The sequence below is a fragment of the Biomphalaria glabrata genome, chromosome 2 (genome assembly GCF_947242115.1).
Source record: "Biomphalaria glabrata chromosome 2, xgBioGlab47.1, whole genome shotgun sequence".
NCBI lineage: Eukaryota > Metazoa > Mollusca > Gastropoda > Planorbidae > Biomphalaria > Biomphalaria glabrata.
In genome coordinates, this window is record NC_074712.1 from 10,354,675 (window position 1) to 10,374,578 (window position 19,904).

Here is a 19,904-nt window from a genome sequence, read left to right on the forward strand (position 1 = left end):
CACAAAGTTTGAGTTTGCGTTTTTTTTACTTGTGTTTCGAATCTCTTCCTATGTGATGCTGCCTTTGTATGTGATACCAAGGATCCTTCTCTAGCACCTCAATTCCATTGCTAGGATTCTCCTATCTAACTCTGTAGTCAGCGTCCAAGATTCGCAAGCATACAAGAATGTGACCAAAACAAAGAAACGCATCAGTCTGATTTAGAGTCGACGGATATGCCTTTGTCTTTACAGATAGTTCTGAGCTTTGCAAGTGCTGCTGTGGACTGTGCTTTTCTAGCAAGTGCTTCAGGTTTGGTTACTTCCTTCCGACGTATTGTAAACTTCTGACACTTGAAAGATTTTTATCTACAATACTGACGTCCATTTTTAAGTTCTGTTGGCTAATGGTCATATTGTGTCTTTTTTTTTTCAGCATCGATTTTCATACCGTATGCTGTGGAAGTTCTTCATCTGTTCATGCAAGACCATCTATGTCATCCCGCCACGTTAGTGGCAAGTTCCCAGGGAGAAAGGATTTTTCTATTGTTGTTCTTAGAATCCTTCTCAGCCAATGCTGCTGAGCCCCGTTTAGCCACTTTTCAACCAACATGGATGGCTTTCTAGTCTAGCAAGTGTATCCTGGACGTCTGGACAACGATTGTATTGAGAAGGTGGATCTTGGTCTTCAGGCTGATTGATTGCTTTACTAAGATAGGTTCCAATTAGCGCTGGTTCCTCTGCATTGGAGGACTTGCCATGTATCGGTAGACAAAAAAATTATTTCCACATTTTGAGGCAAAATTTCATGCATGCCATTAGCTTCCAACTGGTGTCCAATACAACGTCCAAAGAGCCTGGATAACGACCTGGTGATGGCATACACTTCTAACCCCCATTTTAATGCCCTTGTCTGCCCTCCCCCTTCACATCCTGATTTTGCCCCTCCACCCTTCTGACCTCCTTCCTTCCCTCATAAAGCACACCTCTCCCATCAACTCAAGTAATGGCACCGGATTCTGAAGACAGACCAAGAGAGAGAGAGAGAGAGAGAGAGAAAAAATCCACCCCAAATTTTGCTTATCAAAAGTTTTGCCATGAAAAGAATGTCTTTCTTCCCTCTCTTCGTTGACGTTTTGTTAAGGGGGCTCTATCATTTAAAATAATTTAATGATCTCCTGGCCGAGTTCTCTCCTCTTGGCCTGATGACAGAATGTCATCGGGCTTGTTATGTGACATCCATGAGGATTGTAGATCTCATTGAATTGTATCTTTCAAATGTCTAGTGATATTTTTAAAAATAACTAATCTCAAACTTGAATTTATTATTATTATTTTTTTACTGATATATTTAAATAGCGCTGTCCAAGTTTTCTTTCTAAAAGTCTGTATCATTGGCTCGCTCTATGTTCCTACACGTGTGTTTCAGATTCAAAATAAAGCCGTGAGATTTATAACCAATGAATAATCACGTCATACAAGCAACATTAGTAACATCACTAAATCTAGAGACACTTCAGGGCTGAGAACTATGGAAAAAAAAAGCTACAATAATACATAAAACACCGTAACACTGTAACACCGAAACACTGTAACACCGTAACACTGTAACACCGAAACACTGTAACACCGAAACACTGTAACACCGAAACACTGTAACACTGTAACACCGAAACACTGTAACACCGAAACACTGTAACACCGAAACACTGTAACACCGAAACACTGTAACACTGTAACACTGAAACACTGTAACACCGAAACACTGTAACACCGAAACACTGTAACACCGAAACACTGTAACACCGTAACACCGAAACACTGTAACACCGAAACACTGTAACACCGAAACACTGTAACACCGAAACACTGTAACACCGAAACACCGTAACACCGAAACACTGTAACACCGAAACACTGTAACACCGAAACACTGTAACACCGAAACACTGTAACACCGAAACACTGTAACACCGTAACACCGAAACACTGTAACACCGTAACACTGTAACACCGTAACACCGAAACACTGTAACACCGAAACACTGTAACACCGTAACACTGTAACACCGTAACACTGTAACACCGTAACACTGTAACACTGTAACACCGAAACACTGTAACACCGTAACAGTCCCCTAACTTACACATTTAGGAGTGTATACGTTTAGAGTACCGTTCAGCGGCGGCCTTAGAGGGTGGCAAGTGGGGCAACAACCCTAGGGCGAGCCCAAGAGGGGCCCCGCGTTAGGAGGTTCTTTTGTCACCGTCAGGTTCGAAAAAAAAAACAGTTCTCCTAAACTACAACTTGTTGCTCAATGTTTCCTGGCATCTATAAGATACCAATGACCACGTAAGCTTTTAAAATGACATTTTTGCTTTCGAAATACCGTTCAGACAGCATCTTATGAACTGTACATTCTAACTGTACTACTGTACACATTCTAACTGTACTACTGTACACATTCTAACTGTACAACTGTACACATTCTAACTGTACAACTGTACACATTCTAACTGTACAACTGTACACATTCTAACTGTACAACTATACACATTCTAACTGTACAACTGTACACATTCTAACTGTACAACTGTACACATTCTAACTGTACAACTGTACACATTCTAACTGTACAACTGTACACATTCTAACTGTACTACTGTACACATTCTAACTGTACTACTGTACACATTCTAACTGTACAACTGTACACATTCTAACTGTACAACTGTACACATTCTAACTGTACAACTGTACACATTCTAACTGTACTACTGTACACATTCTAACTGTACTACTGTACACATTCTAACTGTACAACTGTACACATTCTAACTGTACTACTGTACACATTCTAACTGTACTACTGTACACATTCTAACTGTACAACTGTACACATTCTAACTGTACAACTGTACATTCTAACTGTACAACTGTACACATTCTAACTGTACAACTGTACATTCTAACTGTACAACTGTACACATTCTAACTGTACAACTGTACACATTCTAACTGTACAACTGTACACATTCTAACTGTACAACTGTACACATTCTAACTGTACACATTCTAACTGTACACATTCTAACTGTACACATTCTAACTGTACAACTGTACACATTCTAACTGTACAACTGTACACATTCTAACTGTACAACTGTACACATTCTAACTGTACAACTGTACACATTCTAACTGTACAACTGTACACATTCTAACTGTACAACTGTACACATTCTAACTGTACAACTGTACACATTCTAACTGTACAACTGTACACATTCTAACTGTACAACTGTACACATTCTAACTGTACAACTGTACACATTTTAACTGTAGAACTGTACACATTCTAACTGTACTACTGTACACATTCTAACTGTACAACTGTACACATTCTAACTGTACAACTGTACACATTCTAACTGTACAACTATACACATTCTAACTGTACTACTGTACACATTCTAACTGTACAACTGTACACATTCTAACTGTACAACTGTACACATTCTAACTGTACAACTGTACACATTCTAACTGTACAACTGTACACATTCTAACTGTACTACTGTACACATTCTAACTGTACAACTGTACACATTCTAACTGTACAACTGTACACATTCTAACTGTACAACTGTACACATTCTAACTGTACAACTGTACACATTCTAACTGTACTACTGTACACATTCTAACTGTACAACTGTACACATTCTAACTGTACAACTATACACATTCTAACTGTACAACTGTACACATTCTAACTGTACTACTGTACACATTCTAACTGTACTACTGTACACATTCTAACTGTACAACTGTACACATTCTAACTGTACTACTGTACACATTCTAACTGTACAACTGTACACATTCTAACTGTACTACTGTACACATTCTAACTGTACAACTGTACACATTCTAACTGTACTACTGTACACATTCTAACTGTACTACTGTACACATTCTAACTGTACAACTGTACACATTCTAACTGTACAACTGTACACATTCTAACTGTACTACTGTACACATTCTAACTGTACAACTGTACACATTCTAACTGTACAACTGTACACATTCTAACTGTACACATTCTAACTGTACACATTCTAACTGTACACATTCTAACTGTACAACTGTACACATTCTAACTGTACAACTGTACACATTCTAACTGTACACATTCTAACTGTACAACTGTACACATTCTAACTGTACAACTGTACACATTCTAACTGTACAACTATACACATTCTAACTGTACTACTGTACACATTCTAACTGTACAACTGTACACATTCTAATTTCACAACTGTACACATTCTAACTGTACTACTGTACACATTCTAACTGTACAACTGTACACATTCTAACTGTACAACTGTACACATTCTAACTGTACAACTGTACACATTCTAACTGTACAACTGTACACATTCTAACTGTACTACTGTACACATTCTAACTGTACTACTGTACACATTCTATCTGTACTACTGTACACATTCTAACTGTACTACTGTACACATTCTATCTGTACTACTGTACACATTCTAACTGTACTACTGTACACATTCTATCTGTACTACTGTACACATTCTAACTGTACTACTGTACACATTCTAACTGTACTACTGTACACATTCTAATTGGGCTATTATTGTTAACGCCTAACGGTCACCTTGGCATAAAAAAAAACACGTAGCGGAAGCAACCAATCAAAATCGTTTAATTCGTAAATAAAAAGTCATACAGTTTTGTTATGTCGCATTACAGTATAAAAAGAATTACTACGTGTAAAGTAAATATACTTTTACTCTAGTCCACCATAGAAAAAAGGGACGAGGGTGTGTGAGAAGGATTCCTTCTTTTGTGCTGTGGCCTAGCTCATAGTGTTATTTCGACCAATCAGCATCCAGAAAGTTTGACGATGACTTATTCATTGTTTCACCAATAGGCTACTTTGCATATACAACCGGGTGGCCGTATCAAACCCCGTGTTTCAGTGTACAAAAAACAAATATATATAAAAAAAAAAACGCGGATGAATTTTTTTAATTAGAAAGTTAGACCTGCGAAAGTCAATTGACTATCGTACACTTTGTTCTTACACCAAAGACTAAAGACAGTATTTTCTTTTCCAAGTAACTTGTTTGGCACGATAGCTACTGGAGGCCAATGAGCAAACGAAAGCTGCTGCGGCTGGAAACATCTTGGCAATAAAATTCAGCAGCACGAGGTCTCTGTAAATCACGTTCAAATGTTTATAAAATGTTTTCAATGTTTCGAATGTTCCTTCAGAGTTGAAGTTAATCTACTTTCTTAGTCTAAATCTCCCGCATGACGACGGGGGATGGCAGCGGGCAAGGTATGATCCCGGGACCATCGTTTAGGGTTAAGGTTACATTAGTCCAGGACCATTGAGACGACCGAACAACAGTCCAGCACGAATACCGGACGGCTAGGCAGCAATTCATACTTAAAAGTATGTGTCAGCCTGGTTGGATTAGGCTCTGAGAATGTCCAATGGTAGCGTGGTTGGATTAGGCTCTGAGAATGTCGAATGGTAGCGTGGTTGGATTAGGCTCTGAGAATGTCGAATGTTAGCGCAATGGATGCCTTGATGCTAGAACAAATTTAAAAAGAAAAACTGCATTTGCGCACGGTCTTAGCAAGAATTCTAGCTATCATTCAGTACCTTGCTAAAAAAAAGCGCATTTCGTGGGAGAACAGAGAAACTTTATGCGTCAATCAACGGTCAGTTTTTAGGCTTGATTGAGATGCTTGACAGATTCGACACAACCCTGTAACATGATGCAAGAACATCCTCGACAAATTAAGAACGCCGAGGCTCACGACCAGTACCTCGGATAAAGAATTCATCAAAATCAACTTATGGACCAGATAGCATTCTTTCCCGTCATCATTGACTACACGCTTGATGTTAGCCACAAAGAGCAGATGTCTTGTCCATAGCACTTGGTGGACGTATCAGAACCAGAAGTTAAGGTGGAGAACACTTCATGTTGTATGTAGTTAAAAGGCCAATCGTAAGGTAGAATGTTTGGTAACAAAAAAAAGGCCTACAGCGTTAGAGGCGGACGGCCCAGTTATCGTGACGGGGTACGATATATATAGTCTTCCTTTACGGCCCAGGGCCCCGCATATAGCATTCGCCAAGGGCCCCGCGCACTGCTAGGGCCGCCTATGGTACCGTTATAGATTCATCAAAATATTTTTTTACACCAAGTTCTATAGGGCTATAAGAAATATAGAGCTCGTATTATTGTGTATAGGGCTAGAAGCTCAACAGAAGCACGGTCTTTTTGTGTAGGCTATTACATTGTTACGGAAAGTGCGTTAGTATAGAATTACACTTTAAAGTTTATACAATTGTATTTTAATAATAAAGCGGGGCCCAATCACGACGCTCCGTGGGCCCCCTTTATACAAAGATCTTAAAAACAAAGAGAAGGTCAAGGTATTTAGTGTGAACATTTTCAATGCGATAACATATTTATTTTATTCATTAATTGTAAATAGGAACATAGCACGGAAAGAGTTAATAATCTGTGTGGAATGCATACAACAGGGTCACTAACTTATATAACAACGTTATACATGACAGTGACGCAATATTTAATTTATTTAAAAACAAATTTCGGACATTTATTTGGGGGTCCCCCTCAAGTGGGGATCTTCAAATTCTCCTCCTCCTACCCCCCCCCTAGTTACGCCACTGTTTGTATATATATATATATAGTAATAATAATATGTACGGTATGCCCTCGTCATTCGTGGCTAGACTCTCTACGACACTTTCAAATTATGTACTATTAAATTCATTACATTTGACTCCACACTTCTGTTTCAGTAATTTCTCTTTAGTTGTTAGTATTTTCTCCACGGGGAGCTGACTTTAATTAAAACTTTCCTTCCGTAACAGTTTCAACATTTAAGGGAGATAACTCTTTTCTATGACGACGTCTGGAATTGAAGAGAGCGAGCGCCAAAAATTTGAACAACTTTAAAAGATCTTGTTTGTTTGTTTTTTAAAGTAAAGACATTTTGTTTTCACCATTCCTCCTATTACCTTGTAAACTCTTTTACGGAAATCGGAAACTGGGTGGAACCTGGACACTGATAATTCGAAAATGACGCTAAACGATTTTCCTAAAAATTTATTTATATCTTAGGGAAAAAAATTGTCAAACAATTATATACAATAATGAATCCCAAATCATTTTTCAAAATATAATCCTCTGAAAATTCAATTGGTCCTACGTTTTGAACACGGATCAGCGGAAATTCAAATTGTTTTTTTTTTGTTTTTTTTTGTATTTAGTAAGTAGTTGAGTAAGTTACTACCATGTCTTTGGTCACTACACAGTCATGGACATTTTGCACATCATCTTGAGTAGAAATCATTAGCTGGACAATTAATAAAAGAACTTGATTAGGTCCAGCTCACTGGAAAGACTCCTTGCAAATATGAATCATTACAAGAAATAATCAGAATAAAAATGAATAGACTTCTATCATATTTATAAAGGAGAAATTGATTCTTATTTAAACTTTTTTTTTATATTACTTGTTAATTTCATTAAAAATACTTATAACTTATTAATATAAAACATGTCATCGTGAAATAATGTTAACAGGATGGCTCCTTGGTCGTGTGATATGCGCTCTGGACTTTCGTTCGGTGGTCTCGATTATCCCACGTTCGAACTCTGCCCGCCGCCTTTGCCCGCCGTCCTGCCGGAAGTTCGGGCTAGGATTTTATCAAGTTCATCTCTGAAGGAACATTCGAAACATGTAAAACATTTTACAAATATTTACAATAATACTGCCTGAGATATTTGCCGCTCCTGTTACAACCAATAAGTGATGCTAATAAGAACCCACTACCAAATAGTCAAATAACTTACTCTCACTCTGCACGCGTATCATATTAAAACAGTACTCATTCTTTCTATCAAAAGTGCGTGAACTCAATCAGATTCTGATGATACTTTATTATAAAAAGAAAATCAATCATTTTTTTTTAATTTGGTTTGCTTCCCAAAACCTATTGATATCAAATGCGTATAAGATGGTCTCTGTACCAACGGAAGTCGGTTCAACATATTCCTTTAACTTGGGATGTCGACTCTTTTTTTTTTTTCAATCTCCACTGGTGTTTTTTTTTTAAGTATTTACTTTCATATAGTCGATACCACATCCAAAGTTTGGTATTCGATTCCTCTAATGTCCAACATTTCTAGCTTCGCATATAAGAAATTGTCTGGAGAGTTTCTAGACACATTCTAGGTTTATTTTATTTTTTATTTTTTTTGGAGGCTTGTGGGAATGTATGGGCGACATTTGAGGGAGGGTGGGGGGGGGGATAAAAATGAAGTTTTCATTTTGAAGAGCTATTTGGGCAATCTTGTCAGAATGTCTGAAGTTTAGGTGTACAGCCTATGTGCAACTGACAGTCTTACCTAAGAGAGTTTTCTGTCTCTTTGGAATTACGTGGTTCAATGTCTCGGTGTCAGGAGTGAAGACATGGGAAAGTGTGTATGTTGATATCTCTGTGTTGATATCTCTGTTTGTGTTGATATCTCTGTTTGTGTTGATATCTCTGTGTCGATATCTCTGTTTGTGTTGATATCTCTGTTTGTGTTGATATCTCTGTTTGTGTTGATATCTCTGTTTGTGTTGATATCTCTGTGTCGATATCTCTGTTTGTGTTGATATCTCTGTGTCGATATCTCTGTTTGTGTTGATATCTCTGTGTCGATATCTCTGTTTGTGTTGATATCTCTGTGTCGATATCTCTGTTTGTGTTGATATCTCTGTTTGTGTTGATATCTCTGTGTCGATATCTCTGTTTGTGTTGATATCTCTGTTTGTGTTGATATCTCTGTTTGTGTTGATATCTCTGTTTGTGTTGATATCTCTGTGTCGATATCTCTGTTTGTGTCGATATCTCTGTTTGTGTTGATATCTCTGTTTGTGTTGATATCTCTGTGTCGATATCTCTGTTTGTGTCGATATCTCTGTTTGTGTTGATATCTCTGTTTGTGTTGATATCTCTGTGTTGATATCTCTGTTTGTGTTGATATATCTGTGTTGATATCTTGGTTTGTGTTGATATCTTGGTTTGTGCTGATATCTCTGTTTGTATTGATATCTTGGTTTTAATTCATATTTTGATTTGAGTTCATATCTTGGTTAGTGTAGTTCCCAACGGTTCAACAGACTACGGGATAGGTGAAAGTGAAGGTCACGGTGAAGGTGAACACATGAGAAAACGACATTGTAAAGATTTTTTTTAAATACGAGTTTGTTAACAGAGTTACCACTTCAAATCTGCATCGGTTTGTCTCACCTAGAGTTTGACAGTGATTGTGTGACAGTTGAACTGTGAATGTCAGTGATTTTGACAGTCAAACTGTGAATGTCAGTGATTGTGACAGTCACACTGTGAATGACAGTGATTGTGACAGTCAAACTGTGAATGTCAGTGATTGTGACAGTCAAACTGTGAATGTTAGTGATTGTGACAGTCAAACTGTGAATGTCAGTGTTTGTTGCAGTCAAACTGTGATTGACAGCGATTGTGACAGTCGAACTGTGAATGTCAGTCATTGTGACAGTCAAACTGTGAATGCCAGTGACTGTGACAGTCAAACTGTGAATGTCAGTGATTGTGACAGTCAAACTGTGAATGCCAGTGATTGTGACAGTCAAACTGTGAATGCCAGGGATTGTGACAGTCAAACTGTGAATGTCAGTTCAAGTGATGGTAATGTATGACGAAAAGGCCTAGTCTGACATTTGTCTGTTCACCATTTCAAGAATCGTTCTTTGTAGACTGACTCAAATAATTCCTTTGCTGTGGTTTAATCGAGATAAATGAACAATTTATTTGTCGTGATTTTATGGCGAAATTAAATGGAACAATTGCCACAAAACACGTAAGCGTTGAAACCTGCATGCAAATCAAAGAAATAATCTAAATCCACGAGCTAATAGCATGATTCTCAAAACAAATATCTCCGCGTGTGTCTTAAGGGTAATCTGTGATGGGCGCTCCTTTGCCAAATCATGCCCTTCTGCACCCTTAATGCATAGCCAAGTCAGATCTCATTACCCGAGTGCTTTTCCTTAAACACATTCGTTAAGTAACTCTCTCTCTCTTTCTCTCTCTCTCTCTCTCTCTCTCTCTCTCTCTAATACACATAAATCAGAAGAGATATGTAAGAATGTAAGGATGGGAATAGCCAATGAGATACATAAACGAAAGCATGACGCAAGAGGTCAAAAAGTTTAACTTGAGGTTCTGTTTGGGGGCCAGGGTTGAGCTAAAGGCTCAGTATTACAAAACAATTCACTTCATCTCGGATTCCATCGTTCCAATGAAAATGAGATTGATACTGAAAGATTGTATCTACATATTTTTTTATGAACTCGCTTAAACTATTGTCTCAGTGTCCCAGAATGATAGCAAACCATTGAAAATGTTTCCATCTGGTGCTCTACAATGTAACCTGTTCTCCCCTCCCTTAAAATGAATCACAATAACAAAACCAAGGCGAGAGACATTAAAATTGCATGTTTGGTTTGTTACATGTTTCGGATATTCTTTCAACTTTGAAGGTAATTACTTCCTAACCCGAAACCTCCCATAAGACGGCTAGGGATGGAGGCTGGCAGGTTTCGAACCCCCGATCATCAAGACCATAGATCGGACGTCCAGAACGTAGACCACTCGACCAAGCAGCCATCCTACTACATCAAAGTCGTAGCATTCAAGTTGTTTAGTTCCTTAATTAGTCATTCACGTCATGGTAGTATGTGTTATTTTGTTTTTTTGCAAGTGTGACATTTATTCAGAAGAGAGCTGCTAAATGACCGCTAGGCTGTTTGATTGTCACTTTAACCTGGTTTGCAAATAGTTGTCTCTTGAATTCTTTATAGAGGGTCAATGAGATTTACGAGGGTCTAATAATATTCGATCCTGAGGGAATTTCCGAAATCTGATGTTATTAAATGATTAACTAATTGATCCTTATCTAAAGGGCCCATCTCTCCTTAAAGGCCTCAAGGAAGGTTAACTTTCTAAATTATTAATGTGTGGATTCTTGTGTGCTACATAATTACTGTTTTTCAAATGATGTTTTAAGTTATATTGGAATTATATACAGACTAAATAGATTTTTTCACTTTTAAAAACAAAAGTAAACGTCTTATCTTATATAAACAGACGTTACTTCAAAAAAGAAGACGATTACATCCTACGCGTCATCTTATATCTTATATAATACAGACGTTACTTCAAAAAAGAAGACGATTACGTCCTACGCGTCATGCATTTAGTCATGCATACTAACCAATGACCTAAATTCTGCCAAGTCACTGGTTTTCCTGGCTAACTCAGGCAACCCATTCCATGCTCTAATAGCGCTAGGGAAGAAGGAGCATTTGTACAAATTTGTCCTAGCATATGGGACGAGGAGTGCGCCTTTATCTTTGTGTCTTTCTGAGTATTTTATTAAATTTTGTTTTTGTATTTGAAGATTATCGTTCAGTGTTTTATGTATAATTGTAAGACGAAGATTGTATGCAGTTGCCGCTCATGTTCCTCTCTAGAAAATATCCTAAAATGTCTAGTGGGGGGAAGGGGTGAAGGAGAATGTCTAGATGACTGATGCCTCTTGGCCCTATCTAATTGACACTTCTTTTAAATAAGACAATAGGATCAAGTACAACTTCATTGTAAATTCCACTACCATATATCTGACGTTCTATGTAAGTAAATATCTATCCCAAGCAGTCCTACCCAAAACTACCGTGACACATATCCAGCTCTCTAGAAACTTCTGCTCGAGGTGAATACTGAGGACCAAGAAGTTCGGATCTTATAGACTCGATGATTGTTTGTGGTCATGCGGACATTTATATGATACTTAGAACGAAAAAAAAGTTGGCCACCACTGATTCAAAATGTTCCCTTCCTGGGTCATAATCTTCATGACCTCTGACCTCCTGGGGGTCATCAGATAGCCCTGCTGAGTGAGAGATAAGTATATCGTTACACAAGAAAGGGTGAGGGGCCAGGCGGTGTTGAAAGGGGACATCATGCACACTTGAAGCTCATAGAATGTGGGAAATAAGGAGAATAAGCTCCTTATCACGTGATTATCTTTAATATGCCAAAGCGCTCCCTCCCCTACGTACTCCACTTTCTTTTTTTTTTTTAACAACTTCCTCCAAGATTTGCCTGTGTCCAAGAGCAACTTTACATGCAGATAAATTGTAAGGTCAGTTCGACCTTACCAGCACCAGGAGTCATTGAATCCAAGCTATAATTATTTATTTATTTTGACTTTCATTTTTGTTTTTGGAGAAAGTGCAAAAATAATTATTTAAAAACAAAACGGAGCGTTTGATAATTTTTTTTTTTTTTATAGTAATTATAGGCCTACTGAAAGCATTGTCGTTGGACTGATATATGACTTTGTTTTATCTACAGATACATTGCGATCATTCACCCGCTTCGGCCTCGCCTTACTGGACGTATAGTGCTGACCATCATAACTGTCATCTGGATACTGTCCGTTTTGCTGGCCCTGCCCAACCTGCTGTATGCCACCATCTACAAGTGGCCGGACAGGACCATCTGCTACCTGCGTTGGCCGGACTACACGGATGACAGCAAGATGAGCAACCAGGACATGGCGTGAGTATTAGGAATACGTTTGTTTGAAGCTAGTTGGTGACCAAGTGAGGACTGGGTTATGACATCAAGAGACCAAGTGAAGAAATGACATATGATATCATGTGACTTAGTGAGGATTGACTTATGATATTATGTGACCAAGTGAGGACTGACATATGACATCAAGTGACAAATTGATGACTGACATATACCGAGTAATCAGGAAACCGATTGACATATGACATCGAGTGACCATTTGAGGACTGACATATGACATTGAGTGACCAAGAGAGGACTGACATATGACATCAAGCTACTTAGTCAGGATCGACTTATGATATCGAGTGACCAAGTGAGGACTGACATATGACATCAAGTTACTTAGTGAGGATCGACTTATGATATCGAGTGACCAAGTGAGGACTACATAAAACACTAAGTAACCAAGTGATTATTTTACATCTAGCACCAGGTTGCCAAATGATGACTGACATTTAAAAACAAATGACCAACTGACAGTATGACAAAAAAAAATGTTAACTGATATAAATTATAAAGAAAGGTATATGACAAACACACTTACTGCTCCGCACTGCAGTCTATATTATAGTTTGAATAAGTTCTTTCCATAGATTTATATATATTATATCTAGACTGGAAAGCGGAAACAAATTGTAATCCCCGATTGATCGATTCACAGACCTATATATATAAAGATTTTTATGTACGTAAACTCTTTTTCAGGCTCTAAGGGGAGTCGCCCCAATCAATCTTTTCAGTCTTAAAAAAGTAATGATCTTTAGTTTTCAAAGTTTAGAAATAATACAAAATCATTTCTCGGATTTTCTTTAGCATGGGCTATTAATCACAGAACTATATATTCACTCAAATATATAAAACAAATCCATTTCCTGTTCCCATTGAGATCATCCTAGATCGAAATAATTCATGTCTGTTAATTTTAATCATCTGATGTACATTTAAATAGATTGATTGCCTAGATCTTTCTAGATTATGTATCTAAAAATTACAAAATAATAATTATGAGACGAGAGTACTCTTATTTTGATGTTCAATTTCTAGATCTAAAAATTAAAATTATATGTTACATAGGTTAGGGTTGAAAAACAACTTTACTTCCTATACCAACTTTACACAACAACGCCTTGTTTCAACTTCATAAAAAAAAATTCACATTTTCTTTAGTTTTAAAAAATCTCCATGTCCAGTCTAGATACAATACATATATAAGTCTATGGTTCTTTCGAATATGAGATTATTTGCTCCCTTTGAGTGTTTTGATTCTTAATCGCCATATCGCGCAAACATTGAAACTTACAACTAAACAAATGACGTCATCATTTTATGCGGTTATTTCATTTCTTTTCCATTTCTTTCCTAACAAGGGGCAAAGGGGAGACAAATGAATGTTACTAGTCCACGGTATCGACTGCTCGGATTTCTCTAAATTCTTGCATAGAACTAGAGAAAAAAGTTCCTTAGTTCGTGTTGGTATTGTCCTGTACTAACTCACTAAGATACTTGATTGTATTTTAATCGTTGTACATCATTCGTATTTTTTTTCGGTATCTCATCGAAGACTTTCAAGGCGCCAGGAAAGAATAATTGTTTCTCCCTGGTCTCTTTAAGTTCAAAGAAATCAGAAATAGATAAAGAAGGGAACAAGAAGGAGCAATGTGAAGCAACTCACGGGCAAGAGAGACGCGATTCTTTGCCAGTATTTGAGATTACTCTTGAGAGATTTGTTTCTGTTAGAAAAAAATAAATGCATTGATTGTTAAAAAAAGAGGAGGAATTGATTTGTGCGATGGGTGGAGGGGTGGTCACTGGGTACTATGAAATTATAAAACTCTTTACTTCTGGAGTACTTGGGGAGACATACAAACGCAGATTTGTGTCATAAAAAAAGTCTTCCTCTTCGCTCCATTTATTTTCATCATGTGACAGAGAATCTCTGGAGGCAGAGTTATAAGAGTTAAGTTTCAAATGACCTGCTGTACAACCTACTGGCGTCCTTGGTAACCAGAATTATTTTTTTTTAAAGCCCGTACATTGTTCTAAATCAAATTTGCTTGCGTCGAGGCAAAGACATTTAGGAAAACAAAAAAAAAATGGTTTTAAGAAATGGAAATAACAAGATTTACTTGCTTTAATTTGAAATTGTATAGACATCTACGACTAAAGGGTTAGTGTGTTGGTCAGTCAGCCATGTTTTGATCTCGAAAACTTAATCCGATTTCACTATAGATTGTGTTTGAGTTAGTCAAAGTGCATACAACTATGGGAAATTGGTAAAGAAAAAAAGAAAAAGTTGATCAGTATCTATGCAGGTGAATTCTCGCAAACTTTATTTAAGTTAAGCATAATACATTTAGCACATGATGATATCAATTTTTCACAATATCATTATCATCAAGCTCCATTGTGTTATGGCTTTAGAGACTCAAATCATCTCTTCTATTAAAAGCCCTAGACAGAAGCCCTGCTATAGTGCGTAATGAACTTATGTCACCATACATGCAAAGAACTTGTGGTTTCCAACACATGTCGACACGGTATCAGCAAGTCTGGGGCAGTCTCAAAGAATATGAGACACGTGTTTCCTCTTCCTCCCCGCAGCAAGGGCACCATGGGTCTGAACCGTACCAAGTATGAGCCAACGGGACAGTGGCCCTTTCTGCAGTGTGATTTAATAGCTTGTTCTGGCCTGGAAAGTCTTTGTCACAGGAAGGCAAGGTCTGGGCCCTTTCCTGTGCTCCCAGACTCCGTGGACTATTGGGGGACAAGCCCAAGGATTAAGAAGGACTGCAGTATTTCACGTTGGAAAACATTGCATTTGCAGGGTCGGCCTTAGATAATTGGAGGCCCTAGGCGGCTGCCTAGTTTGCTTATGCCTAAAACCGGCCCTGCCTCCAGCCCGCGCTCAGTATTACACGAGCTACACTATGGTAGAAAATATTTCTTTTTAGACATTATTATGCTGCCAGTAATCTTATCTTATACAATACAGACATTAATTCAAAAAAGAAGATGATTACGTCCTACGCGTCATGCATTTAGTGCAATGACCTAAATTCTGCCAAGTCACTGGTTTTCCTGGCTGGCTCAGGCAACCCGTTCCATGCTCTAATAGAGCTAGGGAATAAGGACCAATATATATATATATATATATATACGCCCATGATATATATATATATATATATATCATGGGCGTAGCCAGGATTTTTTTCGGGGATTATATATGTGTGTGTGTGTGTGTGTGTGTGTGTGTGTGTGTGTGTGTGTGTGTGTGTGTGTGTGTGTGTGTGTGTGTGTGTGTGTGTGTGTGTGTGTGCGCGCGCGTGTGTGTGTGTGTGTGTGTGTGTGTGTGTGTGTGTGTGTGTGTGTGTGTGTGTGCGCGCGCGCGCACACATAATTAATCTTTATAACATTCTGACCCATTTCGGAAGACGTTATTGTTTATTGTAGACTCCCGCCCCTGCTAGCAAGGGGTACTGGGGGAGTTCGCAGCGCTCCTCTAGCGCGGGGCGAAGCCCCGCCGCCGAGCACTATTTCTGGTATTGAAAGTCAACAAAATGCATATTCTGAGGTATCTACAGTGCATTATCTTGCTATTAAAAAGTTTTATTTCAAAAAACTAATGTGCTATTCTTACTGACTTAGACCCTCTCGCGCCGTTCGGCCCATTTTCCGGCAAGCTGTTTCCGCAACTCTTATTTTGCGTAATTCATTTTGTGTGAGAACATGTCCCGCAAAACCTCATGCGACGATCTGTCACAACCTTACTAAGGATTCGACTCCCAGTTCGGCATATGATTTCTTTGATTTAGACCCGATCTCTATAACTGTCTCCTAAAATCTGCCTTAGACATCTTTGTTGAGACACATTTAATGATTTTCAATTTCGGCAGAAGACTATTCACACTTTATTAATGGAGCCCAAGCCACTGGTAGAAATTTGTAACCTTTCTTGACTACGCTCTAGGAATTACATGCCTGTATTTCGCTATAGATTTTATATAGAAAAGGAAAGTTTTTTCGTCAAATCATCTGTTGAGGGGTTTTAAACTAAAAAATCTCTGTTTTTTTTTTGTTTTGTTTTTAATTCAAAACCCCATTTAGATACGATCATAGAATTTGGTGACTGTAGTTTGCTTTAAAATAATATTGAAGAGAGAGGTTTTCAACTCTAAACGCTCTGTATGGGAATTTTAAACTCAAAACCATATATATATATATGGCATATAATGTATATGGCTTGTCTTCGAGTCCGAAGGAATGCAGTATTTCCTGTGGTTGCCCAGCCCCAGCTGTGACCTACTATATATCAAGGTCGGACTGGATCGAACTGTCGGACTATCAGGTTGGCAGTCCAATGTTTGCATACCCCACGACCAGGTAACCATATGAGGAGCTATGCTCTTCAATAAAGGATAACATTAATGTTACTGTGTGCATTGGTACCAAGATGACTTAATGTATCAAATGTACATTACTTGATGATACTAGTAGATTTGTTGATAGCACATATTCAGTCATATTATGATCAATAATCATTATGTCCAATTTGGATTATTACTAGATCTAGTTTTTCTAAAGGACATATGATCACAATGTTTAGTACTGAGATGGACGTCTACACTATTATAAATATTTTATACTTCCACCTTAATTTCTAAAACAGTTTCATATTACATTGATTTAAGTGATTTTAACTTATTTTATATAAATATAAAGGATCTTTTACATAAAGTGGTAAAGGGTATTGACTTGTAATGTGTCAAAACTGGTCGTTGACATCAACAAGGTAGAATAAGGTCAAGGTAATTCCTGTTATTTTTGGTTCCAGGTACAACATACTTCTGATGGTACTGAATTACTTCCTCCCGATGGTGACTCTTTTCGGTACATACGCCAGGATCGGGTGGGAGCTCTGGGGGAGCAAAGCTATCGGGGAGGTGGTCCCCATGCAGGCAGAGAGAGTGCGGAGGAAAAGAAAGGTAAGACCCAACCTGTGACCGTACCTGTGTATCAAGGATTGGCCTCTTTAGTCACATGAGAGGCTGCAGAGGGAAATATTGCAGTCTTCATTAGTAAAATGCCATAAAAAGAGAGATAGGGAGAACGAATTCATTTAGAAATTGGTTGTAAAAATATGTATATGTAGTACAAATGGTGGTAATAGAGACCACTGGTTCTATTACTGAATTAATATTTATAATTTCATCAACATTGTGTTTGTTCTTACATAGTATGGGAGCCTTCAGTCCCAAATTCTTAAACACAAATTCACCATATTACTTCAGTTAGGACATCAAACTACAAAGTTATGACCGTAAACATGTAGGGTTTCCACTTCACATTCAAGTGGGCCGACCTACCTCCTACGACAAACTGATTCATTCTAATTATGTAATTTTTTTCTTTTATTCATGGTTGTGATTTTCCAACAGGTGGTCAAGATGATGGTAGCTGTGGTGGTGATCTTTGGTGTGTGCTGGCTGCCCACCCACATCTACTTCATACTGACCAATGTGTACCATCAGCTGGTCATGTGGCCGTACACTCAGCAGGTGTATCTGTTCATTTACTGGCTGGCCATGTCCAACTCGATGTATAACCCCATCGTCTACTGTCTGATGAATGCCAGGTAGGACAGACGCTTAAAGGCCCGCGATGTCATTTAAGACAGCAAATTTAATTGATCGATGTGTCTCAATGGTTTACAAATAGTTTTTACAATGTGTCAGAGCCCATTTTGTGTCTCATTATTTCACAACTGTGTCTCTTTGTTTCACAGTTGTGTTCCAGTGTATCTCAGCTACCTGACTTGACTCGGTGTATTTATAGATGTCTCATTGTATCATAGCTGTGTGTCTCAGTGTATCATAGCTGTGTCTCAGTGTATCATAGATGTGCCTCAGTGTATCATAGCTGTGTGTCTCAGTGTATCATAGCCGTGTCTCAGTGTATCATAGTTGTGTGTCTCAGTGTATCATAGTTGTGTCTCATTGTATAATAGCTGTTTCTGAGTGTATCATTACTGTGTGTCTCAGTGTATCAATAGATGTGTACCTCTTTGTATCAAATATGTGTTTTAGTATATTAGAACTGTCTCAATGGGGTTTTTTTATGTCTCAGTACATCCATCACAGCTGTTTGTCTTATTGTATCACATCTGTGTGTCTCAGTCAATCACAGCTATGGGTCATAATGTATCACAGATGAGTCTCGTTGTATCACAACTATTTGTCCTCGTGTATCATAGCTGTGTTCCTCATTACTGTATTAGTGAGTCTTAGTTTATCATAGCAGTGCGTCTCAATTATCGATGTGTCATACCTGAGTGTCATAGCTGTAAGTCTCAGAGTATCACATTTGTGCTATATCGAAAATAATTTGTTCAGAGTAAATAACTTTGGAAGGACATGATGATAACCAAATAACGAAATAATAGTCCACTTTTAACGGACGTAAACAAAAGTCAATCTCAACGTCTAAATATAGATTTATATGCAGAATCATTGAAAGGTAATTTCTGATGGAGATTCACTCAATATAGAGAAAATGTAGATGCGTTGTATGATTGGCTCCAAGCATAAAAAGGCTAATTACAGATCCTTATAGAGACCTGCATATGTTGTCACTTTCGACGCTAACAAAGTTGCTTTGTGCAGCAGATTTGCAAACTATAATATATAAGCATGAATTAAATAAATAGAACCCATACAAGACATTCGTCGGTGAAGTCAGGAAAGCGAACTATCACTTCCTTTTTTTAAACGATATACAAGTTGCGAACGTTTTTTTTCTCTCCCAAAATTATTTCTTAATCCAACATGAAATTTAAGTCTTTTGAATTTCTTGCTCTCTTCTTAACCTTTGACCCCAGACAGATTACGTCAGTAAACATCTGGGATTTGCTTATCATTTAGTTGTGTCAACAGACGTCGTAAAAGTCTGCAACATCCAGGCACTGTTAGCCCCCCCCCCCACCCCACCCGCCAACTCTTTTTCTCTCAGCCAGAAATAAAAGGAAAAATCCCAGAGGCTGGAAACTTCTAGATCTACTTTGTAATTCAGGCCATAACCATTGCGTTTTATATGTTATACTGACTGCAGGGCACGCAGCTGGTACAAGTAGGATAGAGCTTTATAGTACATTTTATACATGACGTA

The 19,904-nt window shown here is 37.9% G+C and overlaps 1 protein-coding gene across 2 annotated transcripts in view; it reads left to right on the forward strand.

The window, feature by feature from the left end:
- The window catches only part of LOC106080163 (tachykinin-like peptides receptor 99D), a 211,742-nt gene that overhangs the window by 167,086 nt on the left and 24,752 nt on the right, over positions 1 to 19,904 (forward strand). For both annotated transcript variants that reach the window (XM_056019067.1, XM_056019068.1), the window contains exons 3-5: positions 12,519 to 12,725; positions 17,575 to 17,725; positions 18,179 to 18,375. In XM_056019067.1, coding sequence (XP_055875042.1) covers positions 12,519 to 12,725; positions 17,575 to 17,725; positions 18,179 to 18,375 — 555 coding nt within the window. The remainder of the gene's footprint in view (positions 1 to 12,518; positions 12,726 to 17,574; positions 17,726 to 18,178; positions 18,376 to 19,904) is intronic.